Consider the following 21,364-nt stretch of genomic DNA (forward strand, 5'->3'; position numbering starts at 1 on the left):
CTGCTCACATATAAACTAAGCCTAAGGAGCGATTAATTACTCCGTGAAAACAGTGCGCGGAAGAGAACTGTACACATGATTGGAATCCTATATTCACGTTTAAAGTAGCACGTGGGGGACACAATTTTTAAAGCGTTCAAACTGACGTGACAAAGACTGGCCTTATAAAAATGATTTATAGACTTTGTATAGAAGTCTTATAGGTTTTACTGGCGTCCTTTAGGTATTTGCTTCTGCCTATTCATAGTCTACCGACTGTCTATATACAAAAGTGTACTGCCATAAATTTACGAACTGACTACAGAAAGTTTGTAGAGTTTTTTAGAATACCCTACGGACAGTTTGTAGAGTTTTTTAGAATACTCTATGGACAGTCTATAGGCTTTTCAAAATGAGGTCGATGGTCGCGGCTAGAGTCACTAAATAAAGACTTAGAGTACCGTCACTGCAGCACGGCGGTAAGCAGGAGCGGCCATTTTGTTGTTTATCATTGTTGTCAGATTGCCGCTTCGGCGACCTCGCCGCTAACTTTGGCCCGGCCATTTTGTAAACAACGCTGTTAGCCACCCTGCGCTGCGGCGGGGATCGTAGCCGTACGGCGTGGAGCCGCTCAGATGCAAACGGTACAGCTGTTGCCTTCAGTTTATGCTTTCGTCGGGCGAAGACACCCCTTGTATTATGAACTTAAATATTCCAGGTTATTGTTGATTATTCTGGGCGGAATCCCTTGTCACTGAGTCGGTCACCGGCAGCACTCGCAGCGTCGCAGCACTAGGACTACCACAGTTGCCCGACTGAAAACGCATAAGCCACAAAATGGCAGCCCCCATGAACCGTCGCAGTGTAAACAAATATCACGTGATGCAAACTGACCAATGATCGTGGTGGCGGCACAGAACAATAGGAGAAAAGAGTGCCGGTACTCTAAGTCTTTATTTAGTGACTCTAGTCGCGGCCATATTGGGCACTGGGCTGTGCTTGCAGTACAGGAAAGAGTTGAGGATTAAGCTTCCTCACGTTCTCCCCGCAGCCCACAAAACCGGTCTTCCAGAGAGTCGTGAAAACCCAATAGTGCCCAATTTTTAATGAAGGTGGCACACTCTTATAGCTTCGTTTCTGGTCAAGCTCACGACGATCTTTGGTCCTTGCTTATCTGTAGCGCTAAGCGTAGAAAACTGGGCGTTTAGTTTTACCATTCAACCGTCGCAATGAGTCTTCATCATGAACGTCGCTGATTTTAAATTATTTCCAAAAGGGAAGCCCTGACCCCCTACCGCTTCACTTTTACGGCGCCCGTTTTCATACGCCAGGACAGCGATTTCTTTCTAGTCTCTAGTTTCTAACATTACACCCTCAATAAACAAAAGACTCGATCACATGAGGTTGCCGGCACGGATATACAATCGGGAATTAATCGTGAAATTTATTAAAAAATGACGGTCGATTTGCGTAGTTATGCTAAATGCGAATGAGCTGCGCTAGGAGTTCGGTTTTTCACTTCGGTTCCGGCGTTCAGATCGTGTTCAAGGATTCCAGATGTTCGGATAGCGATGATGGGTCAATGTCCATATATGCGGAACTGGCCATTCTCTCCATTCATAGACCCCTGGTAGTGTTCCCACCGCTCCTGGCGCAGTGGTGCAGCGGTCAAGCGATGCGCCACTGCGCTTCCATGGCAGGTGCTACCTTAGGTGGGACTCGGGTGGGGTTGCTATCCAGGTTGCTCTTTCCGAGCAGCATGCCTCAAAACAGGCTTCAGACAGACAGACAAACCTACAACGGCTAAATGCGCGGAATGGCCGCTATAAGTGCTAGCGCACTACAAACCGTGACTCTTACCACGCTGCCCACAGGGGGAGTCCTATGTAAAGCCGCCATACTTGTATACTTCAGGCGCCCATTCTAGGTCGGGGAAATAGCCAATGGGCGCTGCATATGGGAGTGAAAAGGGAGTAAGCTGCCCTTTTTAGCGAACACCCTTTCATCAAGGAATGTGCGCTAGAGGACGGCTTACTCTCCTCCCACTCCTTTCAGCTTAGAGTGTAGCCTGCACCGATATTAGTGCGAAAGAACGCAGACCGACCAAGAACATTGTCAACCATTCGCTCTGTCTTGTGGCGTTGCCTAGCAACAGCGACGCCGCTTACCCGAGCAACTCGGGTAAGTTGTTCCGGAAGAGCAGCTTGGGTCGCACTATCCGATGCCGGTGGCTGTGACGGGAACAGCCACCTGCCAGCGCAGTGGCGCATCGCTTAACCGCTGCGCCACTGCGCATGGTGGTGTTACGAGGACTCGCCGGCGTCTATGAATGTTTTGTAGAGAATTACCAATTCCGCGTTTATGGGCATTGCACAAATAAAGATGCCACATGATACCCGTAAGGCAGAGCGTAAGTATCTGCTGCAACTTCAGAATGGACACCGGCTTTGGCACGTCTACTCGATTTAAATGCGTTGAACCCCTACCAGTTTTTTTACAGCGCCTTCACATATGCCCTTTCCACACCCTGGTAACGCGATGCCTGCATGACGGCTGATGTTTGGAGTGAAATAAATGTTTTCTCTCAACCTAGAAGGCTACATGTAGGTGTCCTTTCTGTCCAGCGCATTTCTCTATCACCTAAATGACTCCCCGATGATACTTACGGAGCGAACGTTTATTAACAGCGGTACTTGAGCTCGCTTGCATGGAAGAGTGAGTGCGTTGCCTCCCGGGATCGGATCTGTCCTCAGGACCTGGTTTTTGGGCACGTACTGGCGCATTCCAAGGTGCAGGGACAGTGCCAAAATGGTCCCCAAGCGAGCCGCGGCGAGTTCCTCGAAGGTCGAGTGCAATAGGCGCTGCGGTTTCGAACAAGACGGGCAGGTTGAGGTAGGTACACAATGGTTGGAGGGCAGGACATATTACACTAGCTTAACTATCACAAGTTTTTAATTTGGCGGATGCATCGCAGAAACGCGATTGAACCTTGGGAATTCGCACTGTGATGCACTATGTGGTCTAACTAAAAATGCTATGATACCCATAAGTGGTCGAAAAAAAAAAACGTATAGAGAAAATTTAACCGTATACTGACAACCTTTTTACCAAGTCAGTGCACTATGTAAAAACTGTCTTTACTTGGCACTTTGCGAATTTAAATTTCAATGCGACAGGAAAGCCTTATTAACGGTCATTATATTGGAATAATGCAAAGAGAACCTGTCGGAAAACTTCTGTAATAATGGCCGTCATGAACTATATCCACGTGATTTAAAAAAAAAAAATAAGCCGCACTTTCCGGTTGTACGATTGGCGTTCATCTGAAAAAATTAGTCCGCCGTCCCCCAGAAAACGCTAAAGACATTTGCATTCCGTAGGGCTATGTGCGTTATGACTGCGGGTCACGTCAGCACATTGTGAGCTGAGTTTCTGACACGATTAAGGATTTCCCTTGTACGACATAGCCGGCTCAAATGGGACGTGAACGGGGGCCTAACAGTGAGTCTTTTGACCAGAGCATCAAGTTCCACATATTGGTTGCCACAAGCAGCCGAAAAATCTGACGTGTGCACCAAATGCTGCTGCCTCACTGGGCACCAGGTATGGTGTAGACGATGCCCCGAAGCCGGGTGTCGAACGCTGATACTAGGAGAATTAAGTCAAACTATACTAATAGCTTCGCGTTTTCTGATAGCACGCATACCGTTTTTGCCTACCAGAGAATTTCACCATGCGAATTTCGTAACAAGCGAATTTGGAAAAGAAGTACTCTCCGCTACACCCTTCACGGACTCGGGCAGCTGCGCTTGGGTACGGAGGTTTTCCTCCGGCCATGATTGCTTCATCGTATTCCTGTGTAACCCCATTGTTCTGTTAACGTGCCAGTGCCGTCGAGGCATGAGTAAAGCAGCGCGTCGACCGTGTTGAAGATTGCGAACAGTTTCACCATTAAAACGGCACAAATAAGACGACCGACAAAAAGAATTGACACAAAGACAAACCCTGAGTATCTTGTGTCGGGTTCTGTGCACCCAGCCTGCGTGCCGCAGTTGTTCTCAGAAAGTCCGGAACCGCAAGCTGACAGCGGAATTCGTGCTCGGAAGTGGTGCGCCCGCATAGCTCCAGACAACGCGTATCATACACATATCTCGGGCTAGGAGGCCCTTGAACGTTGGAGGATAGCGGGAATTTTGTACGTTATTTTCTCAGCAGTGCATCTACCTTTCGGAGTAGAATAATATGTTAGTGGAGTTGTCGAACAAAATTAATTTGGTCTTGCTGTCTTGTTTAGTTCAGTATTTCCGTTCAGTGCACAGCTTTAAAAATAGACCATTTTTGGTCAAGAGGTTACAGGAAGAGTTTTGGTTTTATATTGTCACTGTCTTTCATCGCGTGCGTTGTCTCTGTCGGGCTTTTTCGAGTTCGATGTCCCAGGTTTTTCGGCCTGACCTCAGGAACCCTGATTGTTCCTCAGCCTTCATTTCACCTTTAGATTCAGTCTGCTCCTCTCGGAAATAAATGCTCCCAAAACGCCAAAAAAATTTGCTCGTATTGCAGCTCCGCGACCGACAATACGTCCATTCATAGAGTACAAAGTTCGGTGAGTTTAAGCCAGATTTAGTAAAAAGAGGAAACACTTTTTCATTCTGGCAGACTTAAGTGACATTAAGAGACCTTGCGGCTTCCTGCTGGCTTAACATAACGAAGGTATAAATAGGCTTGCTACACATGGAGTAAATGCGGACATCCGTATTTTAGCTTAGAATTTGCTTTCTCACAGAATGGTCCGAACGTGAAGTCGTTTTTCAATCTATATATGCATGCTCTCTGAATTCGCTAGGAGGCTAGAGTCGGAATGTTTAAAAACATTCCTGAAATTTTCTTAACATGCTGGTGTTTTTTTTGTAGGACATTCACATACCAAAGTGTATGGGTAAGTCCACCTGTGGGGAGTTTCAAGGTACGTTGGCGGCATCATCATGCAAGATGTAAAACGCGTGTCGTCCACTTGCTGGTGAGATAACCCAATCAGGATGTCCACGAGAAATATATTCCTGCGTAGAAAAACAAAAAGCCAACCGCATTATCTGATGATAGTTCATCAACATAGCAAAACCTCGAGTTAAAACAAAGATTTTGCTACACATCAGGAGAATGGACATATTACCTTCAATATTTCTATAACAGTACCTTACAGCTTTTCAATATTCAAAATTTTAGTCCAAGAATGTTGGACACGGACTTCCTACGCAACAAGAACTATGCGACAATGTCCGCGCTTCGGTAACACAAATAATTTGCGTGCTCGGTTTTCCTGGGACAGAGCATGAGCATTCGCTGCTACTCCCTCGCTTCCAGAATATGTTGCCAGCAAGTACAGGTGGCACAAGGCAAGTGATGCCGTTAAATAGCATTCTGCAGTCCGTCGTGGAGCGGTTATTCTCGGCGAGCGACAGAGTGCGGCTGGCACAAGCGGTGAATGATCTTTCAACGCAATCTTGGTTTTGAGTGAGAATAACGCTCAGGCCGATGTTGCTGGCCTCAGCGTGTATGTAAGTGTCGCCCTGCTCATCGACATGGGCAAGAACGGGCGGCGTTTGGAGAGACGGAGGCGTAGCTCGGCGAAAGCCGCTTCTTGGTCACGGGTCCGTACAATAGGTGTGGCTTGTCAGGTGAGGCGAAGCAGCGTTTCAGCGATATCAGCAACATTTTCGATAAACCGCCGACAGATAGCTACACAGCCCGAGGAAGTGGCGACAGCTTTCTTGTCACGTGGTGTTGGAAATTCCGCAATAGCTGCAAGCTTACCGGGGTCGGGCTTCACGCTGGCGGCGCTGAAGACGTGGCCGAGAAATTTGAGTTCTTGGTAGCTCATCTGGTATCTTTGTGGCTTCAGCGCCAAGTTAACTGAACGGAAGATGCTGATTAAACGGTTGTGCGGAGACCAGCACGTCGTCGAAATATACCAGGCAACACTGCCACTTAAAACTGGCGAGGACAATATCCATCATCCGCTGAATTGAGGCGGGCACAGAACAAAGGCCGAGAGGGAGAAGTTTAAATTCATTAAGGCCGTAAAGAGTGAAAAAGGCTATCTTCTAATGGTCCCTTTTATCTACCTCAATCTACCAGCAGTCACATATTGCTCGGGTGCCAGCAAATTGCTTCCATATCAGAGTAAATATTGTTTTAGTAATATTTGAATGTTACTTCAGAAAATATTTAGTCACCCTGCATTGATGGCATTAATGTTTGATTTATTAAGATGGTTTTGTTTGATTTGTGGGGTTTAACTTCCCAAAGCAGCTCAGGCTATGACGGACGCCGTAGTGGAGGGCTCCGCATGATTTGGACAACCTGTGTTTTTTTTAACGTGCACTGACATCGCAGAGAGAGCACGAGCCTCTGGCATTTCGCCTCCGGCCGCCGCGGTGGCTCTGTAGTTACGGTTACAGTGCTCTACCGCTGGCTCGAAAGACGCGGGTTCGGTCACGGCCTTGGCGGTCGGGGTTCGATGAAGGCGGAATGCTTGAGGCCCGTGTACTGTGCGATTTTATTGCACGTTAAATATCCCCAGACTCACGACAATGACAGACAGCTCATCATCAGTGACTGCACAAAACCTTGGGGCGGCCTGGTTTGGTTGCTGTTGCGCACTCTCCCTAGCTGAACCAGTAAGTCCATCATACACGTACGGTGTCTTTGAGTTGTTAATTTGTAGAGTTTAGGAGTGCATTTTTATTCGTCCTCCCATACATAAGCAATGAGATTGCTCCTTGCTCGGCGGATCGTCTTAGAGTAATCCTCACTGAGTGAGAAAGCAGTGCCCTTCACTTTCGAAATGGCCAACAAAGGCGCTGCTTAACCTCAAGAGACTAAACTTCAAAATTATAATCATGGGCCTTATCTTTCAAAGATTCTTTACCCATTCTTTGAGCTGTTTCTATTGAAGTGGCGCTAATGGTGATGCCCAGGCTTTTTGTTTTTGCAGATATTAAGAACTTTCGGCTTCGATTATTCCCATGTTTCTTTATCGGTGTCAGGGAAACCAAAAATAGTCAACTGTTCTTGCGCGAACGATTTTCCAGTTCGTCTCGATGAACTATTGCGTTATTCACTGCGTGCAGTCGATGCGGTGGCTCAGTGCTTATGGCACTCGGCTGCTGACCCTAAAGACGCGGGTTCGATCCCGGCCGCGGTGGTCGAATTTCAATGAAGTTTAAACGCAAAAGGCACCCGTGTGCTGCGCGTTGTCAGGGCACGTTAAAGAACCCCAGCTGGTCGGAATTTCCGGAACCCTTCACTACGGCGTCTCTCATAACCTGATATCGCTTTGGGACGTTAAACACCCATAAACCATAAACATTCTGCATCACGATTGCCAATTTTGTATTCTGAATGAACTAGTATTTTAGTATTCGAGTGAACGAGGGAGTGAAACAAGGAATAGAGAAAGTCGCGCTGTTTCATATTAGGTGCCTTAAGGAAATGGACGAGACATGGTTGAAAAAAGGCAGACGGAAAGCAGTGCAAGTGCACACACTTCGAGTCTATCATGCTTGAAGATGTCAGACACGCACCTTGTCCAGAGAACAAAGAAGAAATTTTGCGCGGCATGTACGTTCTGGATTCACGGCATGTGCAAAGTAGGTTCACATGAACCAGCCAGATTGTCGTGCAGAAACAGACAGGCTTTTCTTTTTTGCTTTCATTGCCTGCTGTACATTGCTTGAGAGCCGTAAACAATTAAGCTGGATGCCTGCTCTACAGACGGCTGTTTTACGCTTTCAGGTAACGTGAGAAGGCGTGGCGGTGCTCTTCGGGGCACTAGCACGTCACAGCCGCACTTTCAAGAGACGTGGCAGACGACGCTAGGCACCACTTGCGGGTCCCTCGGCGCCGGCGTCCTCTTAATTCGATACGCGGTCGTGTCAGGCATTCTCAGAGTTAAAAAGAGCGCGGTTACGGCCTCCCGTGTTCCCTCTTAGCGTGAAACAAACTGTACGATACATTTCCTGGAGTGTCAATTGAAACATCTGGCGTGCTCCACAGCCTTTGTCTTGAGTTTAGATGGGTTAAGTCTCCTGCGGTGCTTACTTTTATTGTCACCTAGCAGGAAATATATGTACACTTCGATGAGAGCATACTTGCACAAAATCTTCATTCTCCAGTCTTTCTCGTACTTGTTCTCATCACTACTGCAGTTTCTCTTGCCACATTTCCTCTCTACAACTTTGGCACTTTTCTGGGTTCGCTTTCGTTCTGCGTTGGTAAAAAAAAAACATTTTCCAGGAATGCAAAGGCGCTCTGTCTCACATCTAGGCGGACACCTAAACCGCGCCGTAAGGAAAGAGAGGAAGGTGGGAGTGAAAGAAGAAAGAGAAGAAGAGGCATCGAAGGGGAGGGCTTCAGAATAATTCCGTTCACCTGAGGATGTTTTAACGTGCACTGATGAGCAACAGCACACGGGCGCCTTTGCGTTTCGCCTCAATAATCGAAAGCCACATCACACGCTATAGAACACGCCTGGTACGTGCAAAGACTTTTCGTCTTTCACACGCTCATCTCTTTCCCCGCTCTGTGGTTAAGGTGGTCACCTGGATTGAGAGAGCCAGTGCAATGCAGTTATAAGTAAAACAAATGGAAGTTGTGCGGCAGCCATTCTCAGAATAAAGCCGTATAGGCGAAAAGGAGAGTCGAGAGGTTTCTGTATTTTGCTAGCGACTCGTCAGCTAAAAAATGCCGCTAATCCTTCCTGTAGAACTCAGTGTCTAGAGGGAAATGTAATGTCCATGTTTTGAGCGTTTGTAGTGCACATGCGTTTTCGCCGAAACTGTCTATAGTCGGATACCACTTAAGTCTGCAGTGAAGCTCCGCCCACATTCAGGACCGGCGCGCAGAATTCCTCCACGGCAACAACGTAGGCCGTTGTTAAAACTTCTCTTAAACAATAAGCTAATCAAGAGAAATGTTATAAGCTGTGGAATTTTGATACCTGGCTTGTTTAATAAAGGCAAATATTAAAAAGCTGATTTCGTTTACTTTTGTGACTGGCTAGCGGAGTGATACAGTACGCCGCGGACCGTGGCCCAGTGTTAACAACTGCTGTTTTTTAAAGATGTATCCTACTATAGAAAGACGGCGCCTACTTAAGTTTCCAATGTGGTGCCTTATTTTCAAAGATGAAGTAACGACTCATTAGCATCCACAAGGAGCGCGCTATACGGCTGCAAAAAAAAAGATGCACAGCTTCCTCATGAGGTTCGTAGTTGCAGAAAAATTCGTGCTGGTCTGGGGTTCGAACGCAGGACCACCGCCTCAGCCGGGCGGTAGTTATGAGTTGACTGTGAAGGCTGGTATATGCTAGGGCGAGAGCGAATCGATCACACACTCGAAGTTGGAACAGTGTTTGGTTTAATGTTTAGGGGAATCCCCCAAGCCATTTCCACTTCAAGTTCGTGGGAAATTAGCTATTGCCCTACCATATGCTAGCCGTCCCGGTTAGCTCAGTTGGTAGAGCCACTGCGCCAGTGAAGCGATGAGGGGGTATTTTCTTCAACTGAGAAGATTCTGCTGAAGTTGTGTAGCTTTCTTTACCAGCCGTATGGCGGCGTTTGAGTAGATGGTAATGTTTTTTTTTTTTTACAGTTGACAGCCGTGCGGTGCGGACGCTTGTTTCGGTCCTCTTTGGATTACGCGCGGTGACCGGGACCTGACGGACGGACGACTGCGAGAGCGCCGTGAGTACGACAAATCGATGAGTTCTTTCCTTTAATATTTTGAGAGCTTAGATTTAGGCTAGTTTTAGATCTGGGCTAGTCAGGTGAAGGGCTCACGAAAGAGCAGGTCAGTGACCTAACGACCGGGCCTTTTACGGCCGGCAGCTATAGATTTGCAGGGCTCATTTGTGAGTTAACTGGTTTAGACAGGTAGTTACTATTCTTTTCTAGGTGATTGGCTTTAGCGGTAGGCAGAATTTTATTTGAGCACGTGGTTTCAAGTGGTTTGCTTCTTTTCTAGCACTTTGTGGTAGTAATAAAAGAGTGCTGCTAAGATGGTCAAGCAACTGAAGGGTAAATGCAAGGAGTGTGAGGCGTCGCTGAATTTGAAGGAAACGCGGTTAGAATATGTACAGGAGGCCGAAGGCGCGGATTTTATGTGCAAATGCTGCGTATTAAGTGCACGCCTGGACAGGGCTGACGAAGCGTAGCGCTACGTATGGATGCCCTAGAAAAAGAGCTGCAGGTAGAGAGGGCAGAGAAGCGGAAACTTAGATAACAGCTGGCATGGAGAGCGATAAGGAATTAGGTCAGGCAGGTTCAGACGGAAACAGCTACGCACACGTGGCAGCTAGGAAGTCTGGAAGAGATGGAGAAAAGGGGAACAAGCTAACTTCCAGGAATGTGGTCGCACTCACAGATAAGAGGCGGCGTAATAATCCGGAAGTTAGGATGGAGGAAGGGAATAGCCAAGTGCTTATCGGTGGTGATTCAAATATGAGTAGGTGCAAAACAACTATAATGGAGCGTGTAAAGGGTGATAAGCGGGTAGCAGTCGGGGCATTCCCAGGCAGGAAAATGGACACAGTACTGAGCGAAACAAAAAACGAACTTTCTAAGAATGTTGAAGAGCGCAATTTGGTAGTGATAGCGGCAGGGCTAAATGATGTCTTGAATGGTGAAGCCGCAAAAGTAGTGGAAAGATTAGCGGAGGGAGTCGACGATTTAAGGGCGATAGCACAGCAAGTCCAGATCGTGGTGTGCACAGTGCCGAAAGTGCAAGGACGTTGTGGCTGTTAATCGGGAGATAAGGAAGTTAAACCAGGAGCCAGGAAAAAGGCTTTGAAGTGGCAGACATAGAGCAGGCTTTGGCAGAGCCTTTACACGAGATGGCGGCATCCACTTTAATGGAAGGCTAGGAGCCGAGATCGAGTGGCGCCTGGCAGGCCGGGCACTAGCTTTTTAGGGGGTCCACTGTGGCTCAGGGCATAGGGGTAGGTAGAAGCAAAGTATAAAGTGTAGCAATGGAGGCTGACGCCAATAAAATGGCCACTAAAAGGTCCAGGAAGAAAACTACAAAAAAGAAATTTAACACCAGGATCAGGTACATAAACATGCAAGGCGGTAGAAAGAGAGCGAAGTTGTTAGAGATAGAACAGCAGTTGAAGGACGAAGAAGTAGGTGTATACGCGCTATGCGAGATACATCTCAGGGACCTACCCTTAGTGATCTAGAAGACCCACCATTTATTGATGGCTACGTCTGGGAAGGGAGCAACAAAACAACAATGGAGATGAAGGGAGGAGTAGTAGGTATGCTGATACATCAAGGAAAAAATTGGCAAATAATAAAGTCAACTCGCAAAGAACATGTCTGGGTGTCGGGTAAAATTGCCGGTAAAAGGACATGACTAGGAGTAGTTTATTTAGGGACAGGGGACAAATGTAGGCAAGAGAACACAGGTGTAGTTAAGTGTCTCAATGACGATATAAAGCAGTTTGGAGAAGGCGCCGATATTATTCTGTTGGGGGACATGAATGGCCACATCGAGGATCTGGATGGATGCACAGATTGTAACGGGAAGTTGGTGCTAGATTTCTGTGAGCGACACAACCTAGTTATGAACTGAAGCAGAATTGACATCTGAGCTAGTTGGTTTTTCATTTTCAAAAATTATATAAAGCGCACTTAGGACAACAGACAAGGGAGACCAAACAACACAAGCGCTTACTCGCAACTGCGCGTTTATTCGAGAAACACACAAAAGGAAGAACAATCACAAACAAAACAAAAGCCATCGCGCAGGCGTGACAGGAACAGTGCTCATACAGGTGCGTCAAGATAACAAAACTCTCTTTCATGCAAAACCACCATAGGGTCGGCAACACACGTGTGCTGATTCTTACGGATGTGATAGGCCTCTGAAATCTCTCTGGTTAGCTGATTAGGGTGTCGGAACAAGATTTTCGTTTGCTCAAGCAAAGGCTTGCAGCCGCTGCATCTTGAACAGTGCTTAGCGAGATTAGATGAAGGCTACTTATTCAATGACAAAAATGCTCTTGCAAGCGCACATTAAGGCAGCGGCCCGTTTGACCGATATAGGTCCGGCCACAAGGAAACGGAATGTGATACGCCACTCCTTTTGAACATCTGACATAGCGGCTCTTGTGATTCATAGTGCAGCACCGCTTTCGTTTATCACATACACCGCTTCTAGAGCGCGCAGCAACCTTCGCACAAACACTACTAACTTTCTGAGGGGCAGAGAAGAGAACATTAACACCATATCTGTTACCACGTTCTTTAGTTGATGAGAAAACCGATGAACATAAGGTATGACTGCAATATTTTTCTTTTTCTCCTCAGAACCCTTCCAAAGTGACCTATTGAACTCTTTTACTTTTTTGAGCACCTTGCTAGAAGCTAGAAACAGCACGTCCTCTGGAAATCCAGCCAATTTTAGTCTGTTCACTTGCTCGCAGAAACTTTCCTTCATTTCGTGGGGGCACGACTTGAGCAAAGACGATCCTAGGCAGGAGACAGCAATGCCGCACTTCACAATTTTTGAGTGATTTGATTGATAATTTAAGAGTGGTTTATCAGACCTCGGAGAATACCTCCAGCACACATGATCCTGCACGAAATGAAGTTTTGTGTCAAGGAACTGCAGGCAATCGTTTGTAGGAGTTTCAAAGGTGAACTGTAATCCACGCCCATATTCTTTAAAAATCTTAATAATGTCGACCACCCTCCTTGTAAATTCATGTCGGTCAACAAACACCAGATAATCATCGACATACCTGAAAATCTTTTTTGCAAGCCCACTCTGATTCTTTTCAATATAAGAGACAACTCGAGACAGGAATATATCACTGAGGACGGGCGCTACTTTGGATCCGATGCAAACACCTGTCTTTTGAATAAACAAATGCCCATTCCAGTCAACAAAAGTAGAAGCCAGATAAAACGACAGCACTTCTAAAAACGAAGGAACGGAAATACCACAGGCATTGACAAAGCATTGTTCATCATTATCCTCGGTAATGCAATCACTAACAAATTTCATCAGTGTGTCATGTGGCAGCGAGTATAAGAGGTCCTTAACATCAATACTAAATGCAGACGCTCCTTTAGGATTATGATTCTTAAGGTAGTCGACAACAGCCAAAGAATTTGGCGTCTGATATGGGTCCGCTAAGGTAAGACCTTTTAGGTGCTTTTGCAGGAAGCATGAAACGACATGTTGCCAAGTCGACCGCTCAGTGACAATAGCACGGAAGGCTATGTCGTCCTTATGCGTTTTGGCTGAAAAGAAGACTTCGATCCTTAGGCCTTCAGCCTTTTTAACGCTAGAGCGCAAATTCTCTAGGTTTAAACGCGACAAGAGTTTCAGAGCATTTTCCTTGACCTTTGTAGCTTTGTGCGCTTTATATAATTTTTGAAAACCTAGTTATTGTAAATAGAGAAACTAAGTGTGAGGGACAAATCACGTGGAAATCCTGTGACAGGCAAACGACCATTGACTACTGCTTAATCTCGCAGGGGATGTATATCAAGCTCGCAATAATGGAAATAGACGAAGAGGGGAAGTACAGCCTCGGTAGTGATCATAAGCGTATTAGTCTACAGTTTGGAGCCCTGCTCAAAAGAGAACTGAAGGGGAGTCAAAAAGAGTACGCAAAATTAAATGACGCCTGCATAGAGGAAGCAATAGAGACACATCCCATGTAAAAGTGGGATTATAATAAGTTAGAACTACTCATTAGTACAAAAATAAAACAAGTAAAAGGAGTAAACCGCTGGAGAGGAAAGAGGAAGCCACGAAGTTGGTGGAATAAGGAAATTAGGGAGGCCATCGAACAACGACGGTTGGCATCACGGCAACACAGAGAAGCAAAGAGGGCGCAGTTATCTGAAGAGGAAATAGGCCGAAAATGGGTATCTTGTCGACAAAAGAAACAGCAAGTGCAGGTCCTCGTAAAGGCTAAAATACACCAGTTCTCTGATCGCTGGCTGGCTAAAGTTCGCGATGCAACTAAAGGTGTGCCAAGAAAATTCTGGAACCATATAAGCTGGCTCGGCAAAGCGAATCACAGAAAGCAGGAAAAGATTCACGATGCCGAGGGAAAATGTTTAGAGGGAGATGACACTGTGCACATTTCATAAGTTATAGCTGAGTCATTTAAGAAAGACGATAGAGTAATTAACCGAAATGAGGGAGCAACACAGGACAGCACAATAGAAAACAGCGTGGAACTGACGAATCTTAACTGGAAAAGGGCGGAAGCAAATATTTCAAAATGTACGTCAGCAGGGATCGACGAAATTCCAATCAAGCTAATTAATGAACTTGGCCCAAGATGCAAGGAAACGCTGATAAAAGTATTGGAGGCAGTCATAACAAATCAGCAAATTCCGCACAACTGGAGAGTAAAATGAATTTGATTTATAAAGGGAAAGTCAATAAGACAAACATAAAATCCTTCCGACCGATCACGATAACATCAGTTACATACAGGCTGGGGATGCAGGCGGTGAAAATAAAAATGCAGTCGTGGGTAGAAAGTAATAGAATACCCGGAGAACTTCAGAACGGGTTCAGAAGTGGTAGGCGCTTAGATGATTGCCTGTTCGTGCTTACCCAGTGCATAGAAATAGCTAAGGCGGAAAACAGACCTCTGTATTTAGCCTTCCTGGACATAAGCGGTGCATACAACGTAAACAGGGAACTCCTGTGGAACATATTAAAAGGTGAAGGTGTTGTTAAAGGTAATTAATTTTCTACAGGAACTATATCGAGAAAATGAAGTTGAAATAACATGAGAAGGAAATAAGAGTACAACAACTGTCCAGGTACACAAATGATTAAGGCAATGTTGCCCTCTATCACCGCTGCTGTTCATGCTTTATATGATAAGTATGGAAAGGAGGCTACACGGAAGCAATCTAGGTTATGATCTGTCGTATACATTAGGCGGAAAGGTTGTTGAGCAACGACTACCGGGTTTAATGTATGCGGACGATATTGTACTGTTAGCAGATAGCCAGGAAGATGTGCAAACTTTGTTGAATTGCTGTGGAGACGAAGGAGACAGTCTAGGCTTCAGGTTTAGCGCAACTAAGTCAGGTGTGATGGTTGTCAACGGTACAACTGATCAGGAGCTTACAATACAAGGCCATGAAATACCCAGAGTGGCCGAATACAAATATCCAGGGATATGGGAAGCGCGAACAGTCTCTCATAGCAAAAGGGCAAAGAGATGCCGGGATAATGAAACGTAGAGCATTGCGGGAGTACAACAGGTTTGAAGTCCTCAGAGGTATTTGGAAAGGAATAAATGGTGCCGGGGCTTACTTTAGGGAATGCGGCTCTATGCTTAAGGGCTGAAGTTCAGTCGCGATTAGAAGTAAATCGGAGAACTTTTGGAAGATTAGCACTAGGTGCCCACGGGAAAACCACAAACGAGGCAGTGCAGGGGGATATGCGGTGGGCAACGTTCCAAGCACGGGAAGCTCAGAGTAAAGTACTAGACGAAGAACGCCTGCGGAAGTTGGACGACGATAACAGGTGAGGAGCTAAGGTATTTAAATACCTGTACAGAAAGAGCGTTGACACACAGTGGCGGAAACGAACTAGAAATCTGGCCAGTAAGTTTGCCAGAGACGAGGAAGGAGAAAGAAAGAGCATTAAACGACAGGTTAAAAACGTCGAAGGTAAAAATTGGATAGATTCAATGGAAAAGAAGCATAGTGTAGAACTATATCGCTGCTGGAAAAGGCAGATCAGGAAGGAAACTTTTTATGGTAACTCAAGAGGCAGTGCCCTCCTCTTCGAAGCTAGGTCAGGGTGTCTTAGAACGCGCAGCTACAAAACGAAATTTAACGAAGATGACACATGTGTTGTCTGTGGTAAATCTGTGGAAACAATAGAACACCTCATTCTAAAATGTGATGGTATCCATCCCGATGTCGATGCAGGCACAGTCACTCTTCCTGAGGCCTTAGGGTTTAGAGATAACAATAGTCAGGTTAATAAATCTGCGGTGGAAATTAGCAAAAAGCGATTGGAGGATTGGTGGCTCAAAAGCAGAGAGGTGACATAAGTTTTAAAGTGTAGGAAAACGTATTTTAAAGAAAATGGCGAATTTTATTACAACTTACAGGAGAGTTAAACAAAATAAAGGAAAAAAGCTGAGCATGGTGGCAACTACCACTGCCCCGTTTCAAAGGGGACGCTCCTACCTTCCATCCATCCATCCATGTGTAATTTACCCCCTTGTTAAAAATCTACTCCACCTTGTGTGATTCCTTTACGTATTGGCTCAAACACCCTTCCCACTTCGAGTTGGGAATCAATTCGCTCTCGCCCAGCCATAGCTAGCCGCCCTGGTTAGGGTTAGCTCAGTTGGTAAAGCGACTGTTTTAGCGAGCCGGTTGGACCCGGTGGTGCCTCGTCCAAACGGGCCGTGCCCGTCATTTGGCCATTTGCATCTCCATATGGTGTACATTGATCAGGACTGATGTCACGATCAAACTGAAGAAATAAAACGAATGTTTCAAATTACGCCTCCAGTAAGCTACGGTGTGCGACCTATGAACTAAAAGAAATTTACTTTATGAACGAGAAATCAAACCGGAGATCAGAGAGTTACTTTCGGCTGTAAAGCAGGCACTCCTCCCTACAGTGTTATAGATTTACCGCTCGAATGAACAAGCACAGCCACAGATATGTGCACCATCTCTTTTTAAATATCCATGCATAGAGCACTTGGCTGGCCTACTCTCCAGAAAACAACACGTAGATCAAGTGGCGCGCGCGTTACTTTCTTGCCGCCGTTCGCCGCTTACCTCAAGTCGCGGATGGTGCCACTGATTACGCTTTTGTGGAAGAAGGGGAACAGGAGAGCCGTGTATATAGGCCGAACCTGGAGGTCTCTTCCGGCTTTCATCAAGTCTTTAATTATCTGCGTACAGTAAGGAGAAGCTGCGCTTACAAAGTTGTCATAACTCAGATTTCCTTTAAAGAGGGATCGTTTTTCATTATTGAACTGCGCGAAAGAAACGGGGACCAAGAAGAAACACGTACACACACACAGCGCAGACTTCCAACTTTTAATTCGAAAAACGCCTCGAGCATTCCTTTAAAGCACACCTAATCACCACATGACACAGCCAGGAACCAACACAGCAGATAAGTTTAACAATTAGGTAGATCCGAACTTGAGAACCAATCTAAAAAACAATTTGTAAGCGTGTGCATGCATGCCTAAACACACTTGTTACCTAGATAAAAGGAGAGAGGAGGAGGCAAGTGAACACCTGACATTGAAACTAAATGACACACGGCCGAACCATATAATACGAGCAAAATAAAAACTTGTAAGCAAGAAGCGATGTGGCATGGGACCAACAGCAACAACAGTAAACGATGAAGGAGCAAACACTAAAAAATAATCAAAAGGCCATAAAAGCGAAACCATATGAATGATACAAAACAAGAATACTAACGAGGTTAAAACCGAGAGTGAAATGGAAGCAACAAAAAACAAAGGTAAAAGCGACGCGATGATGAATAAAAAGCTAAAACCGGGCTAAAACGTAAAAAGGAAGGAAACAACAAGTAACAAGAGTAAAGGTGCAGCGTTACAAAGGACAGTCTAAAGTTTTACCTTCTAAAAACGAGATTTATTCATTTGAAAGCAGAATGGATGGAGTGCTCACGCAATTGTTCGTATTCTTTGCGATTAAGAAGGCCTCAATTATTTCCTTTTCTGTCTTTGTTCTAGCTGTAGCGAGGAACTTAGTACTTTCTAGAAACGGGTGGCAATCACGTTTTTTGCACTTCTTGCAATGTAAGGCTAAATTTCCTCCTGAATTGGTAGACAGGTTGCGATCGTGTTCAGCCGCCCTCTCGTTAAAACATCGCCCAGTTTGGCCGATGTACGTCTTCCCACAGGATAAAGGAACCTGATAGATAACTGCTGTGGTACAGTCTGTGTACTTAAGGTTGTGATTTAAGGTGCATTTTTGCTTTCTATTGTCCCTGTTCATATTCTTTAGAGTGTTTTGCTCATTTTTTTCTCTTTGTCAAAACCATTGGGGGTAAAGTACTGAATATTCCCACCCCAGAGCTCACTGAAGAGCTTGTAACAATCCCAACGGGAAGGCACTTCACCATTCCTGTTTTGTTCGGATGCATACAGCCGCGCCAACACCCCTAGAGCTGATAGTACTCATAAGTGGAAGGGAAAAAAAAGTGTCACCCTGGATTAGAAACTTACTCTTAAGCTCGTGAGCATCTGAGTTCGGTGATGTTCGTTGGTGCCGAACTGAGGATAGTTTAGATAGCCGTAATGGTACACGCGATTATTCCACAGACGTTCCAAGTTTGTCTTCGTAGCTGGATCCGCCGCCATGGCCGTGAAATTGCTGATCCTGAAAGATAGAAGCGAAAAATGCAAGGACACAGATAAATGAGACGGTTTTTGCGATGAAAGACGTAGAAGCCACCAGGACTAATAATCCAAAATCGCGCTGGGACCGCGCATTCTTTCTGCCGGACGTTAGAACAACTCTGCCAGAACTATGGTGGCATTGTACGACTGTTTTTAGCAGACGACACACGGCCTGAAGCCCTCATGGGCCTCGTACCGCCTATTCACGCTACTTGCGGCGGCAGAGCGCGGCTGTGACACCATCGCAGGTTCCCTGTAACCATGGAGCAATGAAAGAACTCAGGAGAGGTGGTTAGGTACATTTTTTGAAGCCAGCTCCCCCCTGCTTCCTCCCTACTTGGTCGCCGTCTCAGCGCGGTTGCGCTTGCGTACCAGGCATTGCAGCAGACGACGCCACTGCACCCAGCGTTACTGTTGGCTGCGCCGTCGGCAAAAGACTACCAGTAGTCTTTGCTAGAGCGCCTGACTTCCGGCACTTTTTGGCGTGCAGCTCGGATGGCGAGGGCCTCTCCTGAGCTTTGCTTCCTCCATTCCTGTAGCAGTGGACCTTGCACAGTACGCCCAAAGATTAAAGAAGGGCAATGTCATTACCAATGTGGATAAGGTAATCAAAACAACAACAAAAAAACCCCCAGAGATCTCTACAGTGGGCGAAACAGGAAGCTAATGGTGAAACCAGTTGTGGGAAGGAATTGGAACATCTCACACACAGGTAAAGATACGGCGTGCGAATGGTACTTTTTGCGAACATAATCAAATACGAACAATATAGCCTTCCTACCGAATCAGATACGTATGGTTCAGCTAAAAGACGATTCGAACATGAATCGAATATCGACAGAACTGAATCGAATACGAATCGAAGATTTTTACGAATATTCGCTACTTGTGCGAATATTAAATTAGCAACTGTAAGAACTAGCGAAGCGCTGCTTTCGCCTAATCTCCACGGTCGACCAACGAGATGGCGCCACCGGTGCCAATCGCTGAGAGAGCGGCCTGTTTTGTTTCGTTGTCACCGCAGACGACGAGAATATCCGACTTCTTATTGATTTAGGCAAGTACCTCGAAGAAATGTGGTGTAAAACATTTCTGCCGACAAATGTCATATCTGCGCAAAATTTGAGCTCGAACAATTCACCGGTTTAGCTGTGAGGTGCATTCTACAGCGCGCGTTTAATTGCGGAACGCTCGGTACATTAGTAGCCTTTCCAGTGCGGTCACCCTCATTGCCTCCTTTCACTCTGTCGTCCAGCACAATTCTCTCAAGGCACTTGAACGTGACGCTGCCCCCTTCCTTTCGTGGCCGATAACTCGAGAGTGCTTCCAGGTTGCGGAATATAAAGACTACCTTAGCTAGGCACCACCTGGGTGTTCTAACTTCTCTACCTCCCGCGAACAGCAGTGTGGGCGCTGTGGGAAAAGATTCTTTTCGTATTGGGAAGCCATAACAGGGTAACTAGTTCGTCTTGTGAGGCTGCGGTTTCTTTAGCTTACGCTGTAAGCACCACACTAATGTTTTATTTGACCTGAAGTATTGCTGTACGCAAAGTAAATGTTTTTATGCACTGAAAAATTGAAAAGATCATTTTTGCATTTAAAAATTCTTTTTCCCCAGTTGAGGAGTGCGAGCAGCCTTTGCAATCAAGCAGGACATAGGGAGCAATATTATTGCAGTTTTATGTTCAATTTAGAATGTTATTCAAGAATTATTTTTGAAGAAAATTAATAACTTCTAAAAAATCTATACGAGGTATAGTTGGCTTCGGCATTCGAAGGTGGCGCGCAGTATTATAACTAAGAAAGAGATTCCCAATACTAAAAGTCTGGAATGAGTGTTTTGCACTATGCCCACGTGTATTTTTTAATGCGAAATTGGTGGCGGTCAAAACATTTTTGCTCCTGGTAGACTCGGTTGGTAACTGCAGACAGTTTTGACGCTGGCTTGAACAGTCCACTTCCAAAGAGCCCACGTCGCCGCTCTTTCGTTGATACTTTCCATGGTGAACAAAAATTCTGCATATCATCTCTGCTTTTATCCTCTTGCTACCTTATGTCGCACAAATAGAGGGACGCGTCTTCACCGTCATGTTGAGCACGCCAATCTGAATTCACATAGAACGAATCATACTGAGATCAGAGCGATTAGAAGGCTTGGCCGTTGCATTCCTTTAAAAATTCTGTATAGTTTTGACAGCCTTTGTGCTGGAAATAATTGGAGCTACCAACTATTGAAGGCGCGTTTTTGCTTCTCTGTTTTTATAACTACAGTGGTTGAACTGCACTCGTGGAGCAGCGCATTGAACAACGTTTCGAAGAAGGCGCAGGGCACGTATTAGACGCGCTACGCGAGGTACTTGGCCCCTCCGCCTCCTTCCCCCTCCCCCCCAAAATAAGTCAATCTAACTTTTTCTAAAGAATAAATTGTGCGATGTAACTCCGATTTGCCCCTGGTTTAACATCAGTGTATTAGCGTAGCAACATCACTATCATCACTTGCAGAGGTAGGAAAAAAAGGCGAAGCAGCCACGTGGACAACAAGGCCGGTGTCTGTGCACTCCATCCGAGCACCGTGCGAGAATTTCAGCCTGGATGTTCGGTCCAGGCTGTGCTTGTCGCCATTAAATCTTTGGATTTAAAACGCCTTTGTTTTGTGCCTCACGTTCCAGGTTCAGTTCTTGCGGATGCGACACCAGCGTCCATAAAGTCGTGCCTGGACGCATGGCCTAACAGCCCGCATTGTGCTCGCTGGTCATGTGCACCGAGTCTGGCCACGTGGCTGCACTGCCTTTTCTTCACCACGGTGGGTGATGGTGGCGGTCTTGCTGCTAAAAACGGGCTTGCACCAATATCAGTCTATTACCACAGAAAAAGTGAAGAAAAATGTTGAAACATTCAGCTCCTTACATTTAAAAGGAATACTGTTCA

At 45.9% G+C, this 21,364-nt stretch overlaps 1 protein-coding gene across 1 annotated transcript in view; it reads right to left on the minus strand.

Annotated features, from left to right (window-relative positions):
- LOC144106978 (uncharacterized) overlaps positions 1-21,364 on the minus strand; it is an 87,916-nt gene that overhangs the window by 15,099 nt on the left and 51,453 nt on the right. The window contains exons 11-14 of the mRNA XM_077639949.1: positions 18,263-18,416; positions 16,830-16,945; positions 4,904-5,036; positions 2,646-2,840 (exon numbers count right to left, since the gene is read on the minus strand). Of these exons, the coding sequence (XP_077496075.1) occupies positions 2,646-2,840; positions 4,904-5,036; positions 16,830-16,945; positions 18,263-18,416 (598 nt within the window). The remainder of the gene's footprint in view (positions 1-2,645; positions 2,841-4,903; positions 5,037-16,829; positions 16,946-18,262; positions 18,417-21,364) is intronic.

The sequence above is a fragment of the Amblyomma americanum genome, chromosome 10 (assembly GCF_052857255.1).
Source record: "Amblyomma americanum isolate KBUSLIRL-KWMA chromosome 10, ASM5285725v1, whole genome shotgun sequence".
Lineage (NCBI taxonomy): Eukaryota > Metazoa > Arthropoda > Arachnida > Ixodida > Ixodidae > Amblyomma > Amblyomma americanum.